The sequence below is a fragment of the Oncorhynchus mykiss genome, chromosome 2, assembly GCF_057628025.1.
Source record: "Oncorhynchus mykiss isolate SJ-2025 chromosome 2, ASM5762802v1, whole genome shotgun sequence".
In the NCBI taxonomy this organism is placed as follows: Eukaryota; Metazoa; Chordata; class Actinopteri; order Salmoniformes; family Salmonidae; genus Oncorhynchus; species Oncorhynchus mykiss.
Window position 1 is genome coordinate 61,538,903 of NC_143023.1, and position 19,980 is coordinate 61,558,882.

The window sequence follows — 19,980 nt, forward strand, 5'->3', positions numbered from 1 at the left end:
ACCTTCATCTCGTGTCAAACGCTAGCCTGGCCCTTCATAGCAAAGTCTCCCTCCGCAAAGTGCTGTCTGCAGATCCTGCAAGCTCAAGCTGGCACGTCCTTCCTCTTCAGGACATGGAGCCACTTCTTCAAAAGTTGTAGGTTCTTGGGCAGCCGATGGAAGTTTACAGAGGGATTTTTTTGGAGCCACTTGTCGCCATCTTCATTGTCCGCGCGTATCCTCACTCTCTACGATTCACTCTCTTAGCACAAATTCAATACCACAGACAATTTTCTGATTCCTGCCAGTGATGCACGCACTGGCGTCAGTCGTTTCTATGGCAATTTAAAATGGCGCTGATCATTGCTCAAATAAACCTGGTCGACAATCAAAACACTAAATATAGAGATGTTTTTATGTTAAATGCACATGTTTAGTATTAGTGGATTGAATATATATCTTTGCTTAGATCTACTCCTGAAGTGTTTCCAATCCCCTTTAATGGCCAGGTAAGGGAAGGACAAAGCAACATCAAGCCCTTTGTGTTTGAGTCAAGGCCATACATAGAGACTTCCTGAGAACTCGAGAACGCACCAGTCCACAGGCAAATGTTTTAGGTCGAGAAATTGCACGCACGCACACCCAGGCTCTCTCTCCCTTCTCCCTCTCACCTCTCTGAACTTCTGAAGGTAGAGTTTCAGGGGCTCCACGTACATGTCGAAGCCCAGGGTGGACATGGCAAACAGGATGTCCTCGCCGTTGATGGTCTTCCTCTTCTCCTGGTGGCAGCGCTCACTGGCCTCCGACGTGATGAAGCTGATGAACTCACTGACACACTCCTGCACACACTCCTTGGCATCTTTTGCTATCTGGACAGAATGAATAGGAAAAGATGGATGTGTCAAAATGCTGCCTAAAAAGGTTGATTATGTGGAAACTACATTCAGGGCCGGTTTCCTCGACACAGATTAACAAGTAGTGATGGGGTGATATGATATTTTGGGATGATATTTCGATATTTGAATATATATTTCTTATTGCTAGTCAGCATTGCTAGTCAGCACCAACATTATGATATTTTTCATCCTATAGCTTCTCTTTTTAAGTGAGCCAACATGTTTTCAGCACTTGTATTATCAAAACTCGTTTTCTCACCCTCTCTCATCTCTCTGCAGCTGACATATAATGACCAATATGTGTGTAACATCAAATCGCAATAAAAACACAGTATCAAATTGCAATAAATATCAACTCAGCAAAAGAAGAAACCTATATTAGAGAGGGGGGGACTATCATCATTAGTCATTTAGGTCAACATTGGATCATTCAGAGATCCTCACTGAACTTCTGGAGAGAGTTTGCTGCACTGAAAGTAAAGGGGCTGAATAATTTTGCACGCCCAATTTTTCAGTTTTTGATTTGTTAAAAAAGTTTGAAATATCCAATAAATGTCGTTCCACTTCATGATTGTGTCCCACTTGTTGTTGATTCTTCACAAAAAAAATACAGTTTTATATCTTTATGTTTGAAGCCTGAAATGTGGCAAAAGGTCGCAAAGTTCAAGGGGGCCGAATACTTTCGCAAGGCACTGTATATATATATATATAATACGTAATGAAATGTGTGAAATACACATGGCTCTACATTGTGGGTAGGGGGTATGTATGTCTGTGTATATTAGATATTTTTGACATGTATTTTATCTAAACATGGAATGGAACAGCACCTCACCATAGTGATTGGGTTCCCTACTCTATTAAGAACCTGTGTGTCTGTCTTTATTTCACAGTCCCTCCGATTCTGATTGGGAGCCCCCACTGCCAAGGTGCCCATCCCACATAGGAGCTGGTTCATCTAACCGGACCCCTGCTGTCTCCGGCTCCACACCTACCCCCGCCCGGCCAGGTGTGAAGTCAGTGACAAAGAAGTGGAGGTGGGGAAGAGATAAACCTGCAATCAGAGAGGAGGAGGGTCGTTGGCACTCTGTGCTGGAGGAGGATGTGGCGCCACCACCTCCAATATTCAGACCGAAAAGGCCACCAGGACCTCAGCTGGACATGACCTCAAAAGTACAGCCCCATGCAACTGGCTGTTTTTCACCTCGTCAGTTGTTGATTCCCTTGTGTTGAACACTAATAAGTATGGTGCTAAGAAGCAGGCAGGCAAGAAAGAGGGATGGAAGCCCATTTCCATGTCAGATCTTTTTTGGTACCTGTCAATGGGAATTTACATGGGTCTTGTGAAGCTGAAAACCCTGAAAGACTACTGGAAAACTGCTCCCCTCTATCAACTGCCTTTCCCTTCCACTGTCATGTCATGTAAAAGGTTTCTGACAATCTCACGGGCGCTTCATATCAGTGACCCAGAAGTTGATGAGGACAATGAGAAGAAGCGAGGCACAGCAAAGTTTGATAGGCTCTGCAAAATAAAAACCTCTCTACCACAGTGTGGTTGAGGCCGGCAAGACCTATTTTCAGTACGCCCAGAACCTTTCCATCGATGAGAGGATGGTAGCCTCAAAAGGCCTGAATTGGCCTAAAACAATACATGCATAACAAACCAACTAAATGGGGTTACAAGCTGTTTGTTTTGCATGATTCTGCGTGTGCATACACATGCCATTTTATTTGCCGTTTTGCGACCGGTGAGGGCCTCAGTTATGATTCCGTTACGGAGTTATTCGATTTCCAACTGCTGGGGAAGGGCTAAACTTTTTGTGGACAACTTCTACACAAGCCCTATCCTGTTCGCAGACCTGAGGAAGCTGGATGTGTGAGCTTGTGGCACCATTCGGACCAACAGAGTGGGCTTTCCGAAAACCAAGGTGAATGACATGCCTAAGCGGGCTGAGCGGGGTACCATGAGATGGATTCGCCAAGATGGCCTGCTCTTTGTGAAGTGGATGGATACCAGAGAGGTGGTCATGTGCTCCAGTATCCACAAGTCCTTCAGTGGAGATCACATCGTCATTCATGTGAAAGGCGCTACTTGGGCATGGACCACCAAAAATGTCCCCATTCCTGCAGCTATCAAGGACTACAACAAGAGCATGGAAGGTGTGGACCTGTCAGATGCGCCAATAGGCTACTAAAATGTTCTCCACAAGACAATGAAATGGTACAAGACATTTTTCTATAATTTCATCGACATTGCTGTGGTGAATTCCTTCATCCTCCAGAAGGAAATAGTTAAGAGCTGTGGACAGCCCCCCATCTCACAGCTAGCCTTCAGAGAGCTGCTCATCCAGGAGCTTGCTTGCTACAGCAAGTCCACTGCAGCAGCTTCTGTCCCTTCTGCTCCAACCAGTGGTGTTCACCTGCCCAGATTAATCTCTGCAGGCATGAGTGTGCCTCGGGGCACAGTGGGGAGGCGTTGTTGTGCGCTTTGTCACAGGAAATGCCCCATCACCTGCACCACATGTTCAGTAATCCTCTGCTTTACAGCAGAGAGACTGCTATTGGGCATGGCATCAGTAGCACAATATTGTGTAGAGGACTGAGGGTCTTCACAATATTGTACATTATACATTGAATGTGTGTAAATAGTTACCCCTGTTATTTAAAAAAAAAAAAAAAAAGTATTTTTTTGTGTGGGGGTGTGCTAGAATAGCATTTTAGTACTTTGTATATAGTTATTTACTTCAAAATGTATCACTGTACCAATTCGGCCACTTGGGTACATTTGGGCAACTTGTGTGGGACACCTGGGTGACTACATGCTCAATGTCATGTAGCTCACTCATTCCTGAAGATATCTTTCTGAAACTTTTTTCAAATACTGTTGCCCTCTTATGTTCTTCATCGAAATTATCCCCAGCATCATATCTGAATGTTTGGCTGTTCCTGTTCAGTTGAAAGATGCAACAATAAAAAACAGAAAACTTATGTTTATTTCCTTGTATTTTCTTCTACATTCAATTCACATTTCCACAAACTTCAGAGTGTTTCCTTTCAAATGATACCAAGAATATGCATATCCTTGCTTCTCGCCATGAGCTACAGTTAAATTAGGGTATGTCTTCAGGCGGAAATTGAGAGAAGGGGGGGTGTCCCAAAGAAGTTAATGGATCTGGTGAAAAATAAACACGGCCAGGTCAACCTGACATGTGCGACTTATGTGGAATGTCACATCTGTTGTTAATCAGTCATGGAAGCCATGCTGGGTTGGAAAACAAGGAACAATAGTCAGTCAGGCAGCAAACAAGCAGCCTTCGAGAGCTTTACCACCTGTAGCTGGAACGAGGGAGTACCAGGAGGCTCAAGGACTATGGTGGAAATTACAAGATTATGTTATAATGCTGTTACTGCAACATAATAAAAGGTTGTTAGAATTCTCATCTGTGTGTGTTCTACTGAGGATGGGCCTCTGAAAGATGTACGATGTCTTTGTGGATTCTGCATTCCAGGGCAAGAGTTAATGTATCTGTTCTATACGGTACCAGGGAGAGATGGCTCTAGTATGGAGTTGGGGGGCCAGACACTGGTATCCACACAATGGGTTCTCATTCTCATTGTGAATTATAAGTATCTTTCATACAAATCTTAACCTTGTGACCCATTCCATACATCTATTGTGTGTCGTGTAGACTGAAGGAGGATGGACTTGGCTATAAAATGCTGTGGCTCAAACCAGCAGGTTGAGTTCTCAGTGATTACCTCCAGTGGTGATTACCGACCAGCTCCATTACTGCAGTAATTAAATAATAAAGTTGGATTGTTTTGAAGAAATCTTTAAAAAAGTCCCTCCTTTTGATTACAATAATTTCCCCACAGGACATGTAGCCTACTGTATGTTTGGGCCATGGCAGAGAAACACAACAACACTGGTAAATATTTAGTCTTGCCAAATGATATATATCTTTTTTTAAATGTACAGTGTGTCCTTGGGTGACCTGAAAGGCGCTTCTGGGTACTCAGTCTCAGTGTTTCCTCTACCACTGCATGAGTCCAGCTTTCTTTAAAATACATGGCCTCAAATTGGTTATGACAATAATTTAGCTGTTGTTGGAAAACCTATATGATGATTATGTGGTATATGTAGGGCTGGGCGGTATACCGTATTTTATGACATACCGGTATTGATGCAGGGACCGGTTTGGGTTTATACTTTACCTTCTATACCGGTATTTGAATGTTTTTTTTGTTTTTCTTAAATGTGATATGCCATGTGTAATGTCCATTTTCATAGTTTATTCCCTACATGAGTCATCTCTCTCTGCTCTTTCTCTCTGTGCCACATTCCACACCGACCTAGCCACGCCCCCTGTCACTCAAGGAGCGCATTTGATGTTCCTCAACCAGGAGACACTTGCATTCAGTCTGCATAGTCAATGCAACACATGCTACAATGTTGATGACAACAATGCTGTTCTCACTTTGCTTCTTAATATAAATCCACTAGCGTTCTATAATGACACTATTAGTTTGTGTTTCGTACATCAGCAAACAGCTAGTTTGTATTTTCTTAGCAAGTTGCCTAAACATTTTGAGACACTAATTGTTAGCCACTAATGCTAATAGCTAGCTAGCTAGCTAATAAATGTACTGAGTAAGAGCAAACGTAGCTAGCTAATACAGCCTGAAAATGCCAGTGATGGTGTAGACCTAAATCAGCATGTTGTTTGTGCAACAGTATCTATCTTCAAAGAGGAATATGCAAAGCAAGAATATGTTAGCTACATGAAGTAGCTAAGAGAAAACAAGCAATGTAGCCAAAGCTTATAGGGTCCCCTAGGAAACACTTATCTACACTTTAGTTCCTACCCTGTCACAATAACTCATCCCTGGAATTTTAATTTGATGTCATCTCAAACAACACTGTATTCAAAGTGCCCACTATTATATTCTAACTATAGAATTAGAATAGTCATTATATTTCCATGATTCCAACAGTCATGCTCTAATTCGGAAGTCAAATCACAATTTCAACATTTGGTTAAAAATAAGTCCTAGATTATTTGCCCATATCGTGCAGCCCTACATGGCAGTGTGGAAATGATCTCAATTGAGCACTAAAAAATACTTTAAAGTACTACTTAAGTCATTTTTTTGGTATGTGTACTTTACTTTTTTCCCCCCGACAACTTTACTGCACTACTACATTCCTAAAGAAAATACGGTACTTTTTACTCCAAACATTTCCCTGACACCTATGAGGTTTCTGTGTTATGCACTATAGCCCGTTACCATACATGTGATTTAATATTATCTGCTGTTGGCTTGTGTGGATGTATGTATGTATGTGTTATGCAACATAGCTGACTTGAAACATTGTTAACAGTCTCAGGGCCATGGGCCTTTCTCATGATGGAAAAATACAGAGTAGCATGAAGACAGGAACTGTTCAATGAGTTGGGAGGGGGGCACATTCAGAGCGTGGGGTTGCAGAACAAGCGGTCTTTTGTTAGATAACAGGAGCCAGGTGCGAGATAACGGTATCGAGCATGAGCGCATGGATGTTCTTCACAGCAACAGTTACATCTATCAACAGAAGCGCCAAGAGGCGGGGACCCGCCTGAGCGCCTGCAATAGGCTGAGCAAGTTTAAACCACACCCAGTCTCTACTCTGACAGGCCGGCTCGGAAGCCGGAACTACTACTGTCATCAGGGTATATTATAATATCTTTGTCAGGAACAAGTCAGTTCTCTGTTTGCCCTGCGAGGTGGGACAGAGAGCCCGTATATACGAAAATTGCATTTACCACTTATTGCTTAGCTAATAAAAAATACATAGTATACAATCGTGACTCATTGTCATATTTATCCTGATACCAGATTCGAATTGACGCAAATCTAACACACCTAAAAGTACTCATTACATTTTCAATGCATAGCAGGACAGGAAAATGGTCCAATTCACACACTTGTCAAGAGAACATCCCTGGTCATCTACTGCCCATGATCTGGAGGACTCACTAAACACAAATGCTTTGTTTGTAAATTTTGACAGTGTTAGTGTGCCCCTGGCTATCCGTAAACTTAAAAAACAAGAAAATGGTGCCATCTGGTTTGCTTAATAGGAAGGAATTTGAAATTATTTATACTTTTATTTTTGATACTTAACTTCTTGGTGACAGGGGGGCAGTATTGAGTAGCTTGGATGAATAAGGTGCCCAGAGTAAACTGCCTGCTACTCTGTCCCAGATGCTAATATATGCATATTATTAGTAGTATTGGATAGAAAACACTCTGAAGTTTCTAAAACTGTTTGAATGATGTATGTGAGTATAACAGAACTCATATGGCAGGAGCAAACCTGAGACAAATCCAACCAGGAAGTGGGAAATCTGAGGTTTGTGGTTTCATTTTTAAGTGATTGCCTTACCGATATGCTATGTCTATGAGGCCAGATTGCACTTACCAAGGCTTCCAGCAGATGTCAACAGTCTTTAGAAAGTTGTTTGAGGCTTCTATTGTGGAACGGGGTGAAATAAGAGCTGTTTCAACAAGTGGACCAGGCTGTGGCCAATCAGTTGTTTACTGCGCGGTCACGCCGTTCCTTCTTTTTCCTCTGTAATGAATACGCTACTGTCCGGTTGGAATATTATTGAAGATTTATCATAAAAAAGACCCTAAGGATTGATTGTAAACATCGTTTGACCTGTTTCTACAAACTGTAATGGATTTCGTCTGGATTTTGCGCTTGCACATTGTGCCTTTGGAATAGTGAACTAAACACGTGAACAAAACGGAGGTATTTGGACATAAATATGGACGTAATTGAACAAAACAAAAACAAAAAACATGTGCAACACAGCATTCCTAACCTAGCCCAAACAATGTTAGCTGTGTGCAGTGTTGCCAACTTAGCGACTTTGTTGCTATATTTAGAGAGTATTCAGACTCCTCTAGCGACACATTTTCAAAAAAAGTGACCAGCGACAAATATAGCTACTTTTTCTGGTGTTATTGGAGACTTTTGGAGCCTCTGACGTGAAAGCACGTATCGTTCTAACTCTTCTTAACGAGCAGCGGATGCTGCCATGGGCCCCACCCCCGTTCCAAAGCACTCACAGGCAGCCCTGTCCTCATGCAGCAGTCCCTCCCAGCAGCAGTCAGAGCAGGAGATGTTCACCCCTCTGCGTCAGACTGCAAATGAATCGCGCATGCGGGAAGCCGCCGCTGGCCGATCCCGCCCTGGCTTACATTAAAAAAATTGTTTTTAATTAGCCTGAATTAGGGCCAGACTAGTTACTATAATTTTCTCACATTGACATTGACCGTTTTTTCTATTGTCTCTTTTTGGTTAATTTAGATTGTTTAGAAAAAGAAAAAAAAAATGTTATGGTTAAAAATTTTGATGTTTTACTGTGACTTGTTGTAGGCTCAGTGGACCATAAGGTTAAAAACCAAACCAAATTAAGAAAAATAAAAAAATTAAATAAAACAAATTAAATTAAAAACAAAGTAACTCCACCAGTGTCTATTTTGGGTCACTTTTGCAGGTCCCAAGCCCGGATAAAGGAGGGTTGGAATTGTGAAATAAAAAAAACAATAATCAAAAGAAGAAAGTTCATTTGTAGATCTAAACACATTTAGTGTGTTTTTTACACATTTTTGTCTCTCCCACGACGTTATTCCTCTCTCCTACAGCGTCCATCACAATTATATGGCAAATTATGCAAATTAGGTGATGACGTCATTTAGCGACTTCTAACGACTTTTACGACAGCCAATAGCTTCTTTCTTTACCGAGGAGTTGGCAACACTGTCTGTGTGGATCGAGCAATCACTTGAAAGAGTAAGATCAGTGAGACAACTCAAAGTAAAATCCATTAAAGCCAAGAAAATGGAATTCATTGCCCTTGACAATCCAACCGTTCTCTGTCGTGGGTGATGTTGGCTTTCACCGACTGGTTGAGCACCGGAACACACTACCAAGTGCGCTATTTTTTCTGATGTTACCCTACCGGAGTTACACAGTAATAGCGTCACTGATATTAGCTTCACGACATACAAACTATGGAACGCTGTTTGGGTCTTTGCATGTCAAAAAAGATACAGCAGCACTGTCAAAGCTGTACAAAAAAGTCTGCAAACAAGCAAACACCGGCCACGAATGATGTATTTACAATACCACTTTGGTAATAAAGCATTTTTTGTTCGACCACAACTTCTGGGGTAAACAACGATCAGTAGAAACTGCAGTCATTTTCATTATTCTTAGCAATGATTTAGGAATACTTAAGAGTAAGTATTAGCTAGGTTGCCACTTGTTGTTCATCTATTGAAATTAAAACTTCAGTTCATGAAAATAAATAGCTAACTTAAAACACACTCACTTTTTTTTACATCGCCTTGGTCCGTACAATTGACCTTATTATAGCGCCCCAAAAATGTAATACTTCCAGATCAACTGTTATGTCAATACCATTGTAAAGCACAATATCTCCCCTTTCCAACAGAATCAATTACATGACCCCCACGCTGCCCGTTTATGCATGATTCAAGAAGGCAATGAGCCCCGTCGGGACTTTTTAAAAATGGTGGGTGGGGAAGCGAAACTAATGCGTGATAGTGAGAAGGAGAGATGTGGGAAAATTGCTTTTTTTCACTCCATCTGTCCAGTGCTAAAGTGATCTTATAGAAGTAAACAGCGGCTTTGAGAATGATGATCGCATGAAAATGACTAGGTATCCCCCCCTTAACCCCGTCACTGTCCATTTCTTGTTTTTAAAGGATGAGAGAAGTGCTACACCTGGTGGAGAGAGATTGTAAGACAGAAATAGTTGCTTTATGCGTGCTGTACGTTACGACATGACACGTCACGTCACGATGTAACGGTAGGGTCAGTTTTTTCAACTTCTCCAATACTATAGAGCCATTACCATGTCGATCAACGCTTGAATAGAAACCTAGTTCACACCCTGATTTTGAAGTCAACAGTCTCATTAGTTTTCTTTGTAGCCTCGTTTGAGTGTTGCAGTTGAGCACATTTGTACGGAATGGGGTGAGTTTACGTTAACCAGCTACTTAACCCTGTTGCCCAAAGCTAACGTTATAAGCAGCAAGCTAGCTTCATCTGGCTAGTGAGGCTCGACCGGACTGGGTTATGTGTTGTGAAGCTAGCCACAATAAGGATTAGGCACAATAGTGGAATTTGCGGTTTGCCTTCAAAATAAAAGTATGTCTTTGACAGTGATGCAAATTAATACAAATAGTAGAATTATGCCATACTTTTATTTTGAAGGCTAACCGCAAATTCCACTATTGTGCCTAATCCTTATTGTGGCTAGCTTCACATAGATGGATCTGACCACCATTAATCAAATAAGAACATGTCTTATAAATTAGAGTTATTTTAGATGACACCTAGCTATAAAGTTAGTTAGCTAACTATAGCTACTGAAACAGATTGTGTTATTTGACATGTCAAATTAGTGTTATGTGATGTATCTTCTTTGACACGCAAACACCGTTTGGTTGAGAATGAAACGACTGAACAACGAAACAGCAAGTAAGTGAAAGAAATAGGTTTTGATTGTGTTTTACTGGTAATGGGGACATACGTAAATGCCAACAAAATAACTTTTTGGTCAGTATGGTGTGTAACCTATATTTAACTAGGCAAGTAAGTTAAGAACAAATTCTTATTTACAATGACGGCCCAGACGACCCTGGGCCAATTGTGTGCTGTCCTATTGGACTCCCAATCACAGCCGGATGTGATACAGTCTGGATTCGAACCAGTGACTGTAGTGATGCCTCTTGCACTGAGATGCAATGCCTTAGACCGCTGCGTCCATGTGTGTGTTAACTATTTAACTGCACTATAATGCTTAAATGGCAGCTAAAATGTAAAAAAAATACAAATAAAAAAAATCGGTATTGGTAACATTTTTTTGGAGCAAGAAAAATATTAGATATCGGTCAAAAATTTAAAATCAGTGCATCACAAAAAAAATGTATTACTTTAAGCATACACCATCATCAAGTCTGCTGACAACACGACGGTGGTAGGCCTGATCATCGACGGCGACGAGTCAGCCTACAGGAAAGGAAGTCAGAGACTTAGTAGTGTGGTGCCAAGACAACTACCTCAACGTCAGTAAGCCCAAGGAGCTGATTGTGGACTATAGGAGAAAGAGGGGAGAGCACGACCCATCCACATCAACAGGGCTGTATTGAAACGGGTCGAGAGTTTCCAGTTCCTTGGAGTTTACATCACTAAGGACTTAACATGGTCCACACACACCCGCACAGTTGTGAAGAGGGCACAGTAGTGCCTCGTCCACAAGAGAGAATCTTGACTGGCAGCATGACCGCAAGCGCCACAAAGAGTGGTGCGGACAGCCCAGTACATCACTGGGGCTGAGCTCTCTGCCATCAGAACCTCTATATCAGGCGGTGTCAGAGGAAGGCCTGAACAATTGCCAAAGACTCCAGTCACCCAAGCCATAGACTGTTCACTCTGCTACCGTCCGGCAAACGGTAACGGAGCATTGGCTCTCCGACCAACAGGCTCCGAGACACCTTCTACCCCCAAGCCATGCGACTGCTAAATAGCCAGACTGCAGTCAATTAATGGTACCAAAACTATCTTGCACTGACCCTATGCACACTCACTAGACTTTAATATATATATATATATATATATATATATATATATATATATATATATATATATATATATATATATATATATATATATATATATATATATATATATATATATATATATATATATATATATATATACACATATACATACATACATACATACACACACACACACACACACACACACACACACATATATATATATATATATATATACACACACACACACACACACACTATACACTACTGTCACTTCCACACAAATCCCTCACACATTCAAACACTACTTCCACACACACATTCAAACACTACTTCCACACACACACAAAGTATTCAGACCCCTGGACTTTTTCTGCATTTTGTTACGTTAAAGCCTTATTCTAAAACCTCATTAAATAGTTTTCCCCCCTCGTCAATCAACACACAATACCCCTTAATGAAAAACAGCTTTTTAGAAATTGTACATATCTATTCAGACTCAGTACTTTGTTGAAGAACTTTGGCAGCTATTACAGCCTCGAGTCTTCTTGGGTATGATGCTACAAGCTTCACACACCTATATTTGAGGAGATTCTCCCATTCTTCTCTGCAGATCTTCTCAAGCTCTGTCAGCTCTGTGTTCTTAGGGACATCTGTGATAGAAAAAGTACATATGTACCTGGTTTATTTGATATTAATGGTTAACAATTAATATTTCACTAATAATAAGACATTTCTGTCCCATTAGTGTCTGTGTTTTCATGGGCTCCACTCTAGTTCCCTGCAGCTAATCTGGGCGTATGGTCACTGGAGATGGCTTGGGCTAACAAATGGGTTAAAGACTGCATTACATAGACAAAAATGTGTTTTACTAAGGGATAGCTTAGGAGTAGAACAATCACTCATCGTCTCAAAACCATCTGGGAAACTAAGCCAGGGTGGGGTTAAGACAACAACCCACTTGCAGATAACGACAAGACGAAGCCAGAGTGGTTTATGATGCTCCTTGGTCTGCATAAGGAGGGTTGAGGTTAGGTTACTTGGTTAGGTTACTTACTTAACACTCAAGGGAGGGGGTCGACCAGCCTCATTATTGCAACAATTAATCGACATTAAATAAATACATTTTGAAGAAAATACCAAATCTCTCTCAGTACTGAATTTCCACAACACTTTCAATGCTGCAGAAATGTTTAGGTACCCTTCCCCAGATCTGTGCTTCAACACAATCCTGTCTCGGAGCTCTACAGACAATTTATTCGACCTCATGGCTTGGTTTTTGCTCTGACATGCACTGTCAACTGTGAGACCTTATATAAACAGGTGTGTTCTTTTCCAAATCATGTCCAATCAATTGAATTTACCACAGGCGGACTCCAATGAAGTTGTAGAAACATCTCAATGATGATCAATGGAAACAGGTTGCACCTGATCTCAATTTCGAGTCTCATAGCAAAGGGTCTGAATACTTATGTAAATAAGATATTTCAAATAACAAAACAAAATGAACACACAAAAAATAACTGTTTTCGCTTTGTCATTATGGGGTATTGTGTGTTGATTGATGAGGAAAAACATTATTTTAATACATTTTAGAATAAAGCTGTAACGTAACAAAATGTGGAAAAAGTCAAAGGGTCTGAATACTTTCCCGAAGGCACTGTAACACACACATACACAATAGGGCTGGGCGATATGGCCAAAATATCATTTCACAAAAAAAACAAAAAAAAACAACAACCTTGGGCTGGTATGGTGGTATTTTATGTTTTTGAATAATAAAAGTTTCTAGCTTGAAATATATACTTATTCATGTTACTTTAACTACTTTACATCTATAATGTAATTGTTAAATCTCATGGATCCTATGGAGAGGGCCAAAGGGTAACAGTCTGGTGTCAGTCACTGATAAGGTTGGATAGCCATGGATTAGGGAGGAAGGAGGAATGTGGGCGGAGGTCAGGTTCTATTGCACACATTCTATTACACACATACACTATTGTTCCTTCCAATACGTTATCGGCATTTACAGACACAACTTGTAGACATTAGACATTATCTACAACTTGTAGATAATTGGCCCTTTTTCTGAGACTTTCCCACAAACAGGACCAAGCCTGGCCTGATGAGGAGTGACGGACTCCATCCTACCTGGAGGGGTGCTCTCATCTTATCTATGAACATAGACAGGGCTCTAACTCCTCTAGCTCCACAATGAGATAGGGTGCAGGCCAGGCAGCAGGCTGTTTAGGCAGCAGGCTGTTAGCCACCCTGCCAGCTTAGTGGAGTCTGCCACTAGCATAGTCAGCTCAGCTATCCCCATTGTCTGTGCCTCAATCTAGGCTGGGCAAAACATGGCGGTGTTCGCCTTAGCAATCTCACTGGAAAAAAGACCTCCTCCATTCCATTATTGAAAGCGATTGTGATATCTCACATCTCAAAATAGGGCTACTTAATGTTAGATCCCTCACTTCCATGGCAGTTAGTCAATGAACTAATCGCTGATCATAATCTTAAACCCTGATGAATTTACTGTATTAAATGAGGCCTTTCCTCCTGTTTACACTAGTGACCATATCCCCCGCGCGTCCCGCGGAGGTGTTGCTAACATTTACGATAGCAAATTTCAATAATTTTTTTTTTTTTAAATGACTGCATTTTCTTCTTTTGAGCTTTTAGTCATAAAATCTATGCAGCCTCCTACTAAATCACTTTGTATAGCTAGCTACTGTTTACAGGCCTCCTGTGCCATATACAGTGTTCCTCACTGAGTTCCCTGAATTCCTATCGGATCTTGAAGTCATGGCAGAAAATATTCGAATTTTTGGTGACTTTAATATTCACATGGAAAATTCCACAGGCCCACTCCATAAGGCTTTCGGAGCCATCATCGACTTAGTGGGTTTTGTCCAACATGTCTCCGGACCTACTCACTGCCACAATCATACTCTGGACCAAGTTTTGTCCTGTGGAATAAATGTTGTGGATCTTAATGTTTTTCCTCATAATCCTGGACTATCAGACCACCATTTTATTACGTTTGCAATCGAAACAAATAATCTGCTCAGACCCCAACCAAGGATCATCAAAAGCCGCGCTATAAATTCTCGGACAACCCAAAGATTCCTAGATGCCCTTCCAGACTCCCTCCACCTACCCAAGGACTTCAGAGTACAAAAAACAGAGGGACTCAATTTAACCTTGCATAATACACTAGACGCAGTCACACCCCTAAAAACAAAAAACATTTGCCATAAGAAACAAGCTCCCTGGTATACAGAAAATACCCGAGCCCTGAAGCAAGCAAGCTTCCAGAAAATTGGAACGGAAATGGTGCTCCACCAAACTGGAAGTCTTCCGACTGGCTTGGAAAGACACGTGCAGTATCGAAGAGCCCTCACTGCTTTTCGATCATCCTATTTTTTTTTCAACTTAATTGAGAGGAATAAGAACAAACCAAAATGTATTTTTGATACTGTCGCAAGGCTAACTATTAAGCACCATTTCCCAAGAGAGGATGGCTTTCACTTCAGCAGTGATAAATTCATAAACTTATTTGACAAAAAGATTATGATGATTAGAAAGCAAATTACGGACTCCTCTTTAAATCTGAGTATTTCTCCAAAGCTCAGTTGTCCTGAGTCTGCACAACACTGCCAGGACCGAGGATCAAGGGAGACACTCAAGTTTTTTAATACTATTATCTCTTGACACATTGATGAAAATAGTCTTGGCCTCTAAACCTTCAAACTGCATACTGGACCCTATTCCAACTAAACTACTTAAAGAGCTGCTTCCTGTGCTTAGCCCGCCTATGTTGAATATAATAAACGTCTCCCTATTGTTAGTTTCTATTTTTTCAGAGTAAATAACTCACGGACACTAGAGAAGCTTAACTTCTTTGGGAACGGGGTGCAGTATTGAGTAGCTTGGATGAATAAGGTGCCCAGAGTAAAGTGCCTGCTACTCAGTCCCAGAAAGTTTCCAAAACTGTTAAAATAATGTCTGAGTAAACAGAACTCATATGGCAGGCAAAAACCTGAGAAAAATGCAACCAGGAAGTGGGAAATCTGAGGTTTGTAGTTTAAGTGATTGCCTATCCAATATACTATGTCTATGGGGTCAGATTGCAATTCCTAAGGCTTCCACTAGATGTCAACAGAACGTTGTTTCAGGCTTCTACTGTGAAAGAGAAGCGAATAAGAGCTGTTTCAACCAGTGGTCTAGCTGAAAGCCTCGAGGTGTTTATCATGCAAGCTCCGTTCCCATTCCTTTCTAAAGACAAAGGAATTGTCCGGTTGGAATATTATTGAAGATTTATATATTTATATACACTGTTTGACATGTTTCTACGAACTATAATGGACTTCGTCTGGACTTTGTGCATTTGGATTACCGAACTAAACGCGCAAACAAAAAGGACGTATTTTGACATAGAGATGAACTTTATCGAACAAAACAAACATTTGCCTAACATGGAGACCTGGGAATGACACCAGATGAAGATCATCAAAAAGGTAAGTGATTCATTTTAATGCTATTTCTGACTTTTGTGACACCTCTCCTTGGTTGGAAAATGGCTGTATGGTTTTCTGTGGCTATGCACTGACCTAACATAATCACATGGTGTGCTTTTGCCGTAAAGCCTTTTTTAAATCTGACACAGCGGTTGCATTAAGGAGAAGTTTATCATTAATCGTAACACTTCTTTCTTTCATCAATGTTTATGATGAGTATTTCTGTAATTTGATGTGGCTCTCTGCACTTTCACCAGATGTTTGTTTGAGACTATGCATTTCTGAACATAACATGTACATTTCAAATTAGGTTTCTGGACATAAAGATTAACTTTATCGAACAAAACACACATTTATTGTCTAACATGGTGTCCTGGGAGTGCCATCCGGTGAAGATCATCAAAGGTTAGTGATTCATTTTCACGCTATTTCTGTCTTTTGTGACACTTCTTCTTTGGAAAATGGCTGGATGGTTTTCTGTGGCTAGGCGCTGACCTAACATAATTGCATGGTGTGCTTTTGTTGTAAAGCCTTTTTGAAAATCAGACACTGTGGCTGGATTAACAAGAAGTTTATCTTTAAAATGGTGTATAATACTTGTATGTTTGAGGAATTTTAATTATGAGATTTCTGTTTGAATTCGACACCCTGCAATTTCACTGGCTGTTGGCGAGGTGGGACGCTAGTGTCCCACATATCCCAGAGAGGTTAACTTCTTATGTAAAAACCAGTCTTACACTCCTTAATAATATACTATGCTTCTGATCTATCATGTCTCCAGTATGTCAATGTTCAAAGTTTACCCCGAATCCAACACTATCCACCGGATGTGTACCAAACTTACTAAAAGTGGCAGTAATAAAGCCTCATGAAAAGCAAAACCTTGACCCAGAAAAAAAACTAAATCGGCCTATATCGAGTCTCCCATTCCTCTCAAATTTTTTAGAAAAAGCTCACTACCTTACCGAAGACAAACAATGGAAACTAAATGCTTCAGTCTGGTTTTAGACCCCATCATAGCACTGTGACTGCACTCGTGAAGGTGGTAAATTACCTTGTAATGGCGTCAGACCAAGGCTCAGCATTTGTCCTAGTGCTCCTAGACTTTAGTGCTGCTTTTGATGCCATCGATCAGCACATTCTTTTGGAGGGATTGGAAACACATATTGATCCACACGGACAAGTTCTGGCATTGTTTAGATCTTATCTGTCGGAAATAAATCAGTTTGTCTCTGTGGATGGTTTGTCCTCTGACAAATCAACTGTAAATGTTGGTTTTCCTCAAGGCTCCGTTTTAGGACCACTATTGTTTTCACTATATATTTTACCTCTTGGTGATGTCATTCGGAAACATAATGTTAACATTCCCTGTTATGCGCACGATACACAGCTTTACATTTCAATGAAACATGGTGAAGCCCCAAAATTGCCCTCCCTGGAAGACTGTTTCAGACATAAGGGAGTGGATGGCGGCAAATGTTTTACTTTTAAACTCTGACAAAACGGAGATGCTAGTTCTAGGTCCCAAGAAACAAAGAGATCTTCTGTTGGATCTGACAATTAATTGATGGTTGTACAGTCATCTCAAATAGAACTGTGAAGGACCTCAGCGTTACTCTGGACCCTGATCTCTCTTTTGACGAACATATCAAGAATGTTTCAAGGACAGCGTTTACATCTTCGTAACATTGCAAAAAATGTCCAAAAATGATGCAGAAAAACTTTACCATGCTTTTGTCACTTCTATATTAGACTACTGCAATGCTCTACTTTCCTGCTACCTGGATAAAGCACTAAATAAACTTCAGTTAGTGCTAAACACGGCAGCTAGAATCTTGATTATAACCCAAAAATGTGATCATATTACTCCAGTGCTAGCCGCTCTACACTGGCTTCCTGTTAAGGCTAGGGCTGATTTCATGGTTTTACTGCTAACCTACAAAGCATTACATGGGCTTGCTCCTACCTATCTTCTGATTTAGTCCTGCCGTAAATACCTACACGTACGCTACGGTCACAAGACGCAGGCCTCCTTACAGTCCCTAGAATTTCTAAGCAAACAGCTGGAGGCAGGGTCTTTCTCCTATAGAGCTCCATTTTTATGGAATGGTCTACCTATCCATGTGAGAGATGCAGACTCGGTCTCAATCTTTAAGTCTTTATTGAAGACTCATCTCTTCAGTAGGTCCGATGATTGAGTATAGTCTGGCCCAGGGGTGTGAAGGTTTACGGAAAGGCACTGGAGCGACGAACCGCCCTTGCTGGCCGGTTCCCCTCTCTCCACTGGGATGCTCTGCCTCTAACCCTATTATGGGGGCTGGGTCACTGGCTTACTGGTGCTCTTCCATGCCGTCCCTAGGAGGGGTGCATCACTTGAGTGGGTTGAGTCACTGACGTGATCTTCCTGTCTGGGTTGGCGCCCCCTCGGGTTCGTGCCATGGGGGAGATCTTTGTGGGCTACACTCGGCCTTGTCTCAGGGTAGTAGGTTGAAGATATCCCTCTCATGGTGTGGGGGCTGTTCTTGGCAAAGTGGGTGGGGTTAAATCCTGCCTGTTTGGCCCTGTCCGGGGGTATTGTCGGACAGGGCCACAGTGTCTCCCGACCCCTCCTGTCTCAGCCTCCAGTATTTATGCTGCAATAATTTAATGTGTCTGTGAGCTAGGGTCAGTCTGTGATATCTGGAGTATTTCGGTCTTATCCGGTGACCTGTGTAAAATGAAGTATGCTCCCTCTAATTCTCTCGCTCTCTTCTCTTGGAGGACCTGAGCCCTAGGACCATGCCTCAGGACTACCTGGCCTGATCACTCCTTGCTGTCCCCAGTCCACCAGGTCATGCTGCTGCTCCAGTTTCAACTGTTCTGCCTATGTTCAGCTATGGAACCCTGACCTGTTCACTGGACGTGCGACCTTGTCCCGGACCTGCTGTTTTGGACTCTTCTCTCTACCGCACCTGCAGTCTCTAACTCTGAATGATCGAATACGAAAAGCCAATTTACTCCTGAGGTCCTGACCTGTTGCACCCTCTACAACCACTGTGATTATTATTTTCTGGCCCTGCTGGTCATCTATGAACATGTTCTGTTATAATCTCCACCCGGCACAGCCAGAAGAGGACTGGCCACCCCTCATAGCCTGGTTCCTCTCTAGGTTTCTTCCTAGGTTTTGGCCTTTCTAGGGAGTTTTTCCTAGCCACTGTGCTTCTACAGCTGCATTGCTTGCTGTTTTAGGCTGGGTTTCTGTACAGCACTTTGTGACATCGACCATACATCATCTGGGCCGACAGTCAAAGGTGCTTGCTTGCCCAACTTGGGGGAACCGTTGAGCTACCGTTAGAGGAACTATGTCTGGAGTGACTTCCTGTCATTTGGCCCCCATTATCCTCACTCAGTTGCGACAGACTGAGGTAACCTTTTCACCCAGTTGTCTCCCCTCACACACACACACACACACACACACACACACACACGTGCATAGGGTCACGTGTTTTGCAGATGCTTGCATGGGGTAACTTGACTATATAAATTCTCCTGTACTCTTTGTACAGGGAGGCTCTCACTCCATTTCACCTGCGTGGGTGGTACGACCAGGCTCCCTATTATAATACGTTTTTAATAAAAGTAATACCTTTATTGATTATTGATTTTGCCTCTCCTCATGATTAGTTAAAGGTAGAATTGCCACCACACTGTTCAGCTGTCTTATCCATTGGGTGAAAACTTGGTTTGAGCTTTTCCTAGTTGTCTGTTAGGTTCTAAATAAACAGAGTAAAAACAAACAGTTGTCATCAACATTGTTGCATGTGCTGCATTCACCATGCAGACTGAACACAAGAAGAACAACAAATGCGCTCATTGAGTGACAGGGGACGAGGCCCGGTCTGTGTGGAAAGCAGCATGGAGAGAGAGAGCAGAGAGAGATGACTCAGTAGCCAAGTAAACTATAAAAA

General features: G+C 41.7%; 1 protein-coding gene across 9 annotated transcripts in view; it reads right to left on the reverse strand.

Annotated features, from left to right (window-relative positions):
- LOC110493250 (nuclear transcription factor Y subunit beta) overlaps positions 1 to 19,980 on the reverse strand; it is a 42,008-nt gene that overhangs the window by 13,017 nt on the left and 9,011 nt on the right. For 3 of the 9 annotated variants that reach the window (XR_016487592.1, XR_016487593.1, XR_016487594.1), the window contains exon 4: positions 3 to 848. The exons of 3 other annotated variants lie outside the window; for them this stretch is intronic. Coding sequence is in view for 3 of the 6 variants with exons in the window: in XM_021567516.3 (XP_021423191.1) it covers positions 651 to 848 (198 nt within the window). In the remaining 3 variants the exon portion in view is untranslated. The remainder of the gene's footprint in view (positions 1 to 2; positions 849 to 19,980) is intronic. 3 more of the 9 variants (XM_021567516.3, XM_021567519.3, XM_090204118.1) reach the window with 1 other exon arrangement.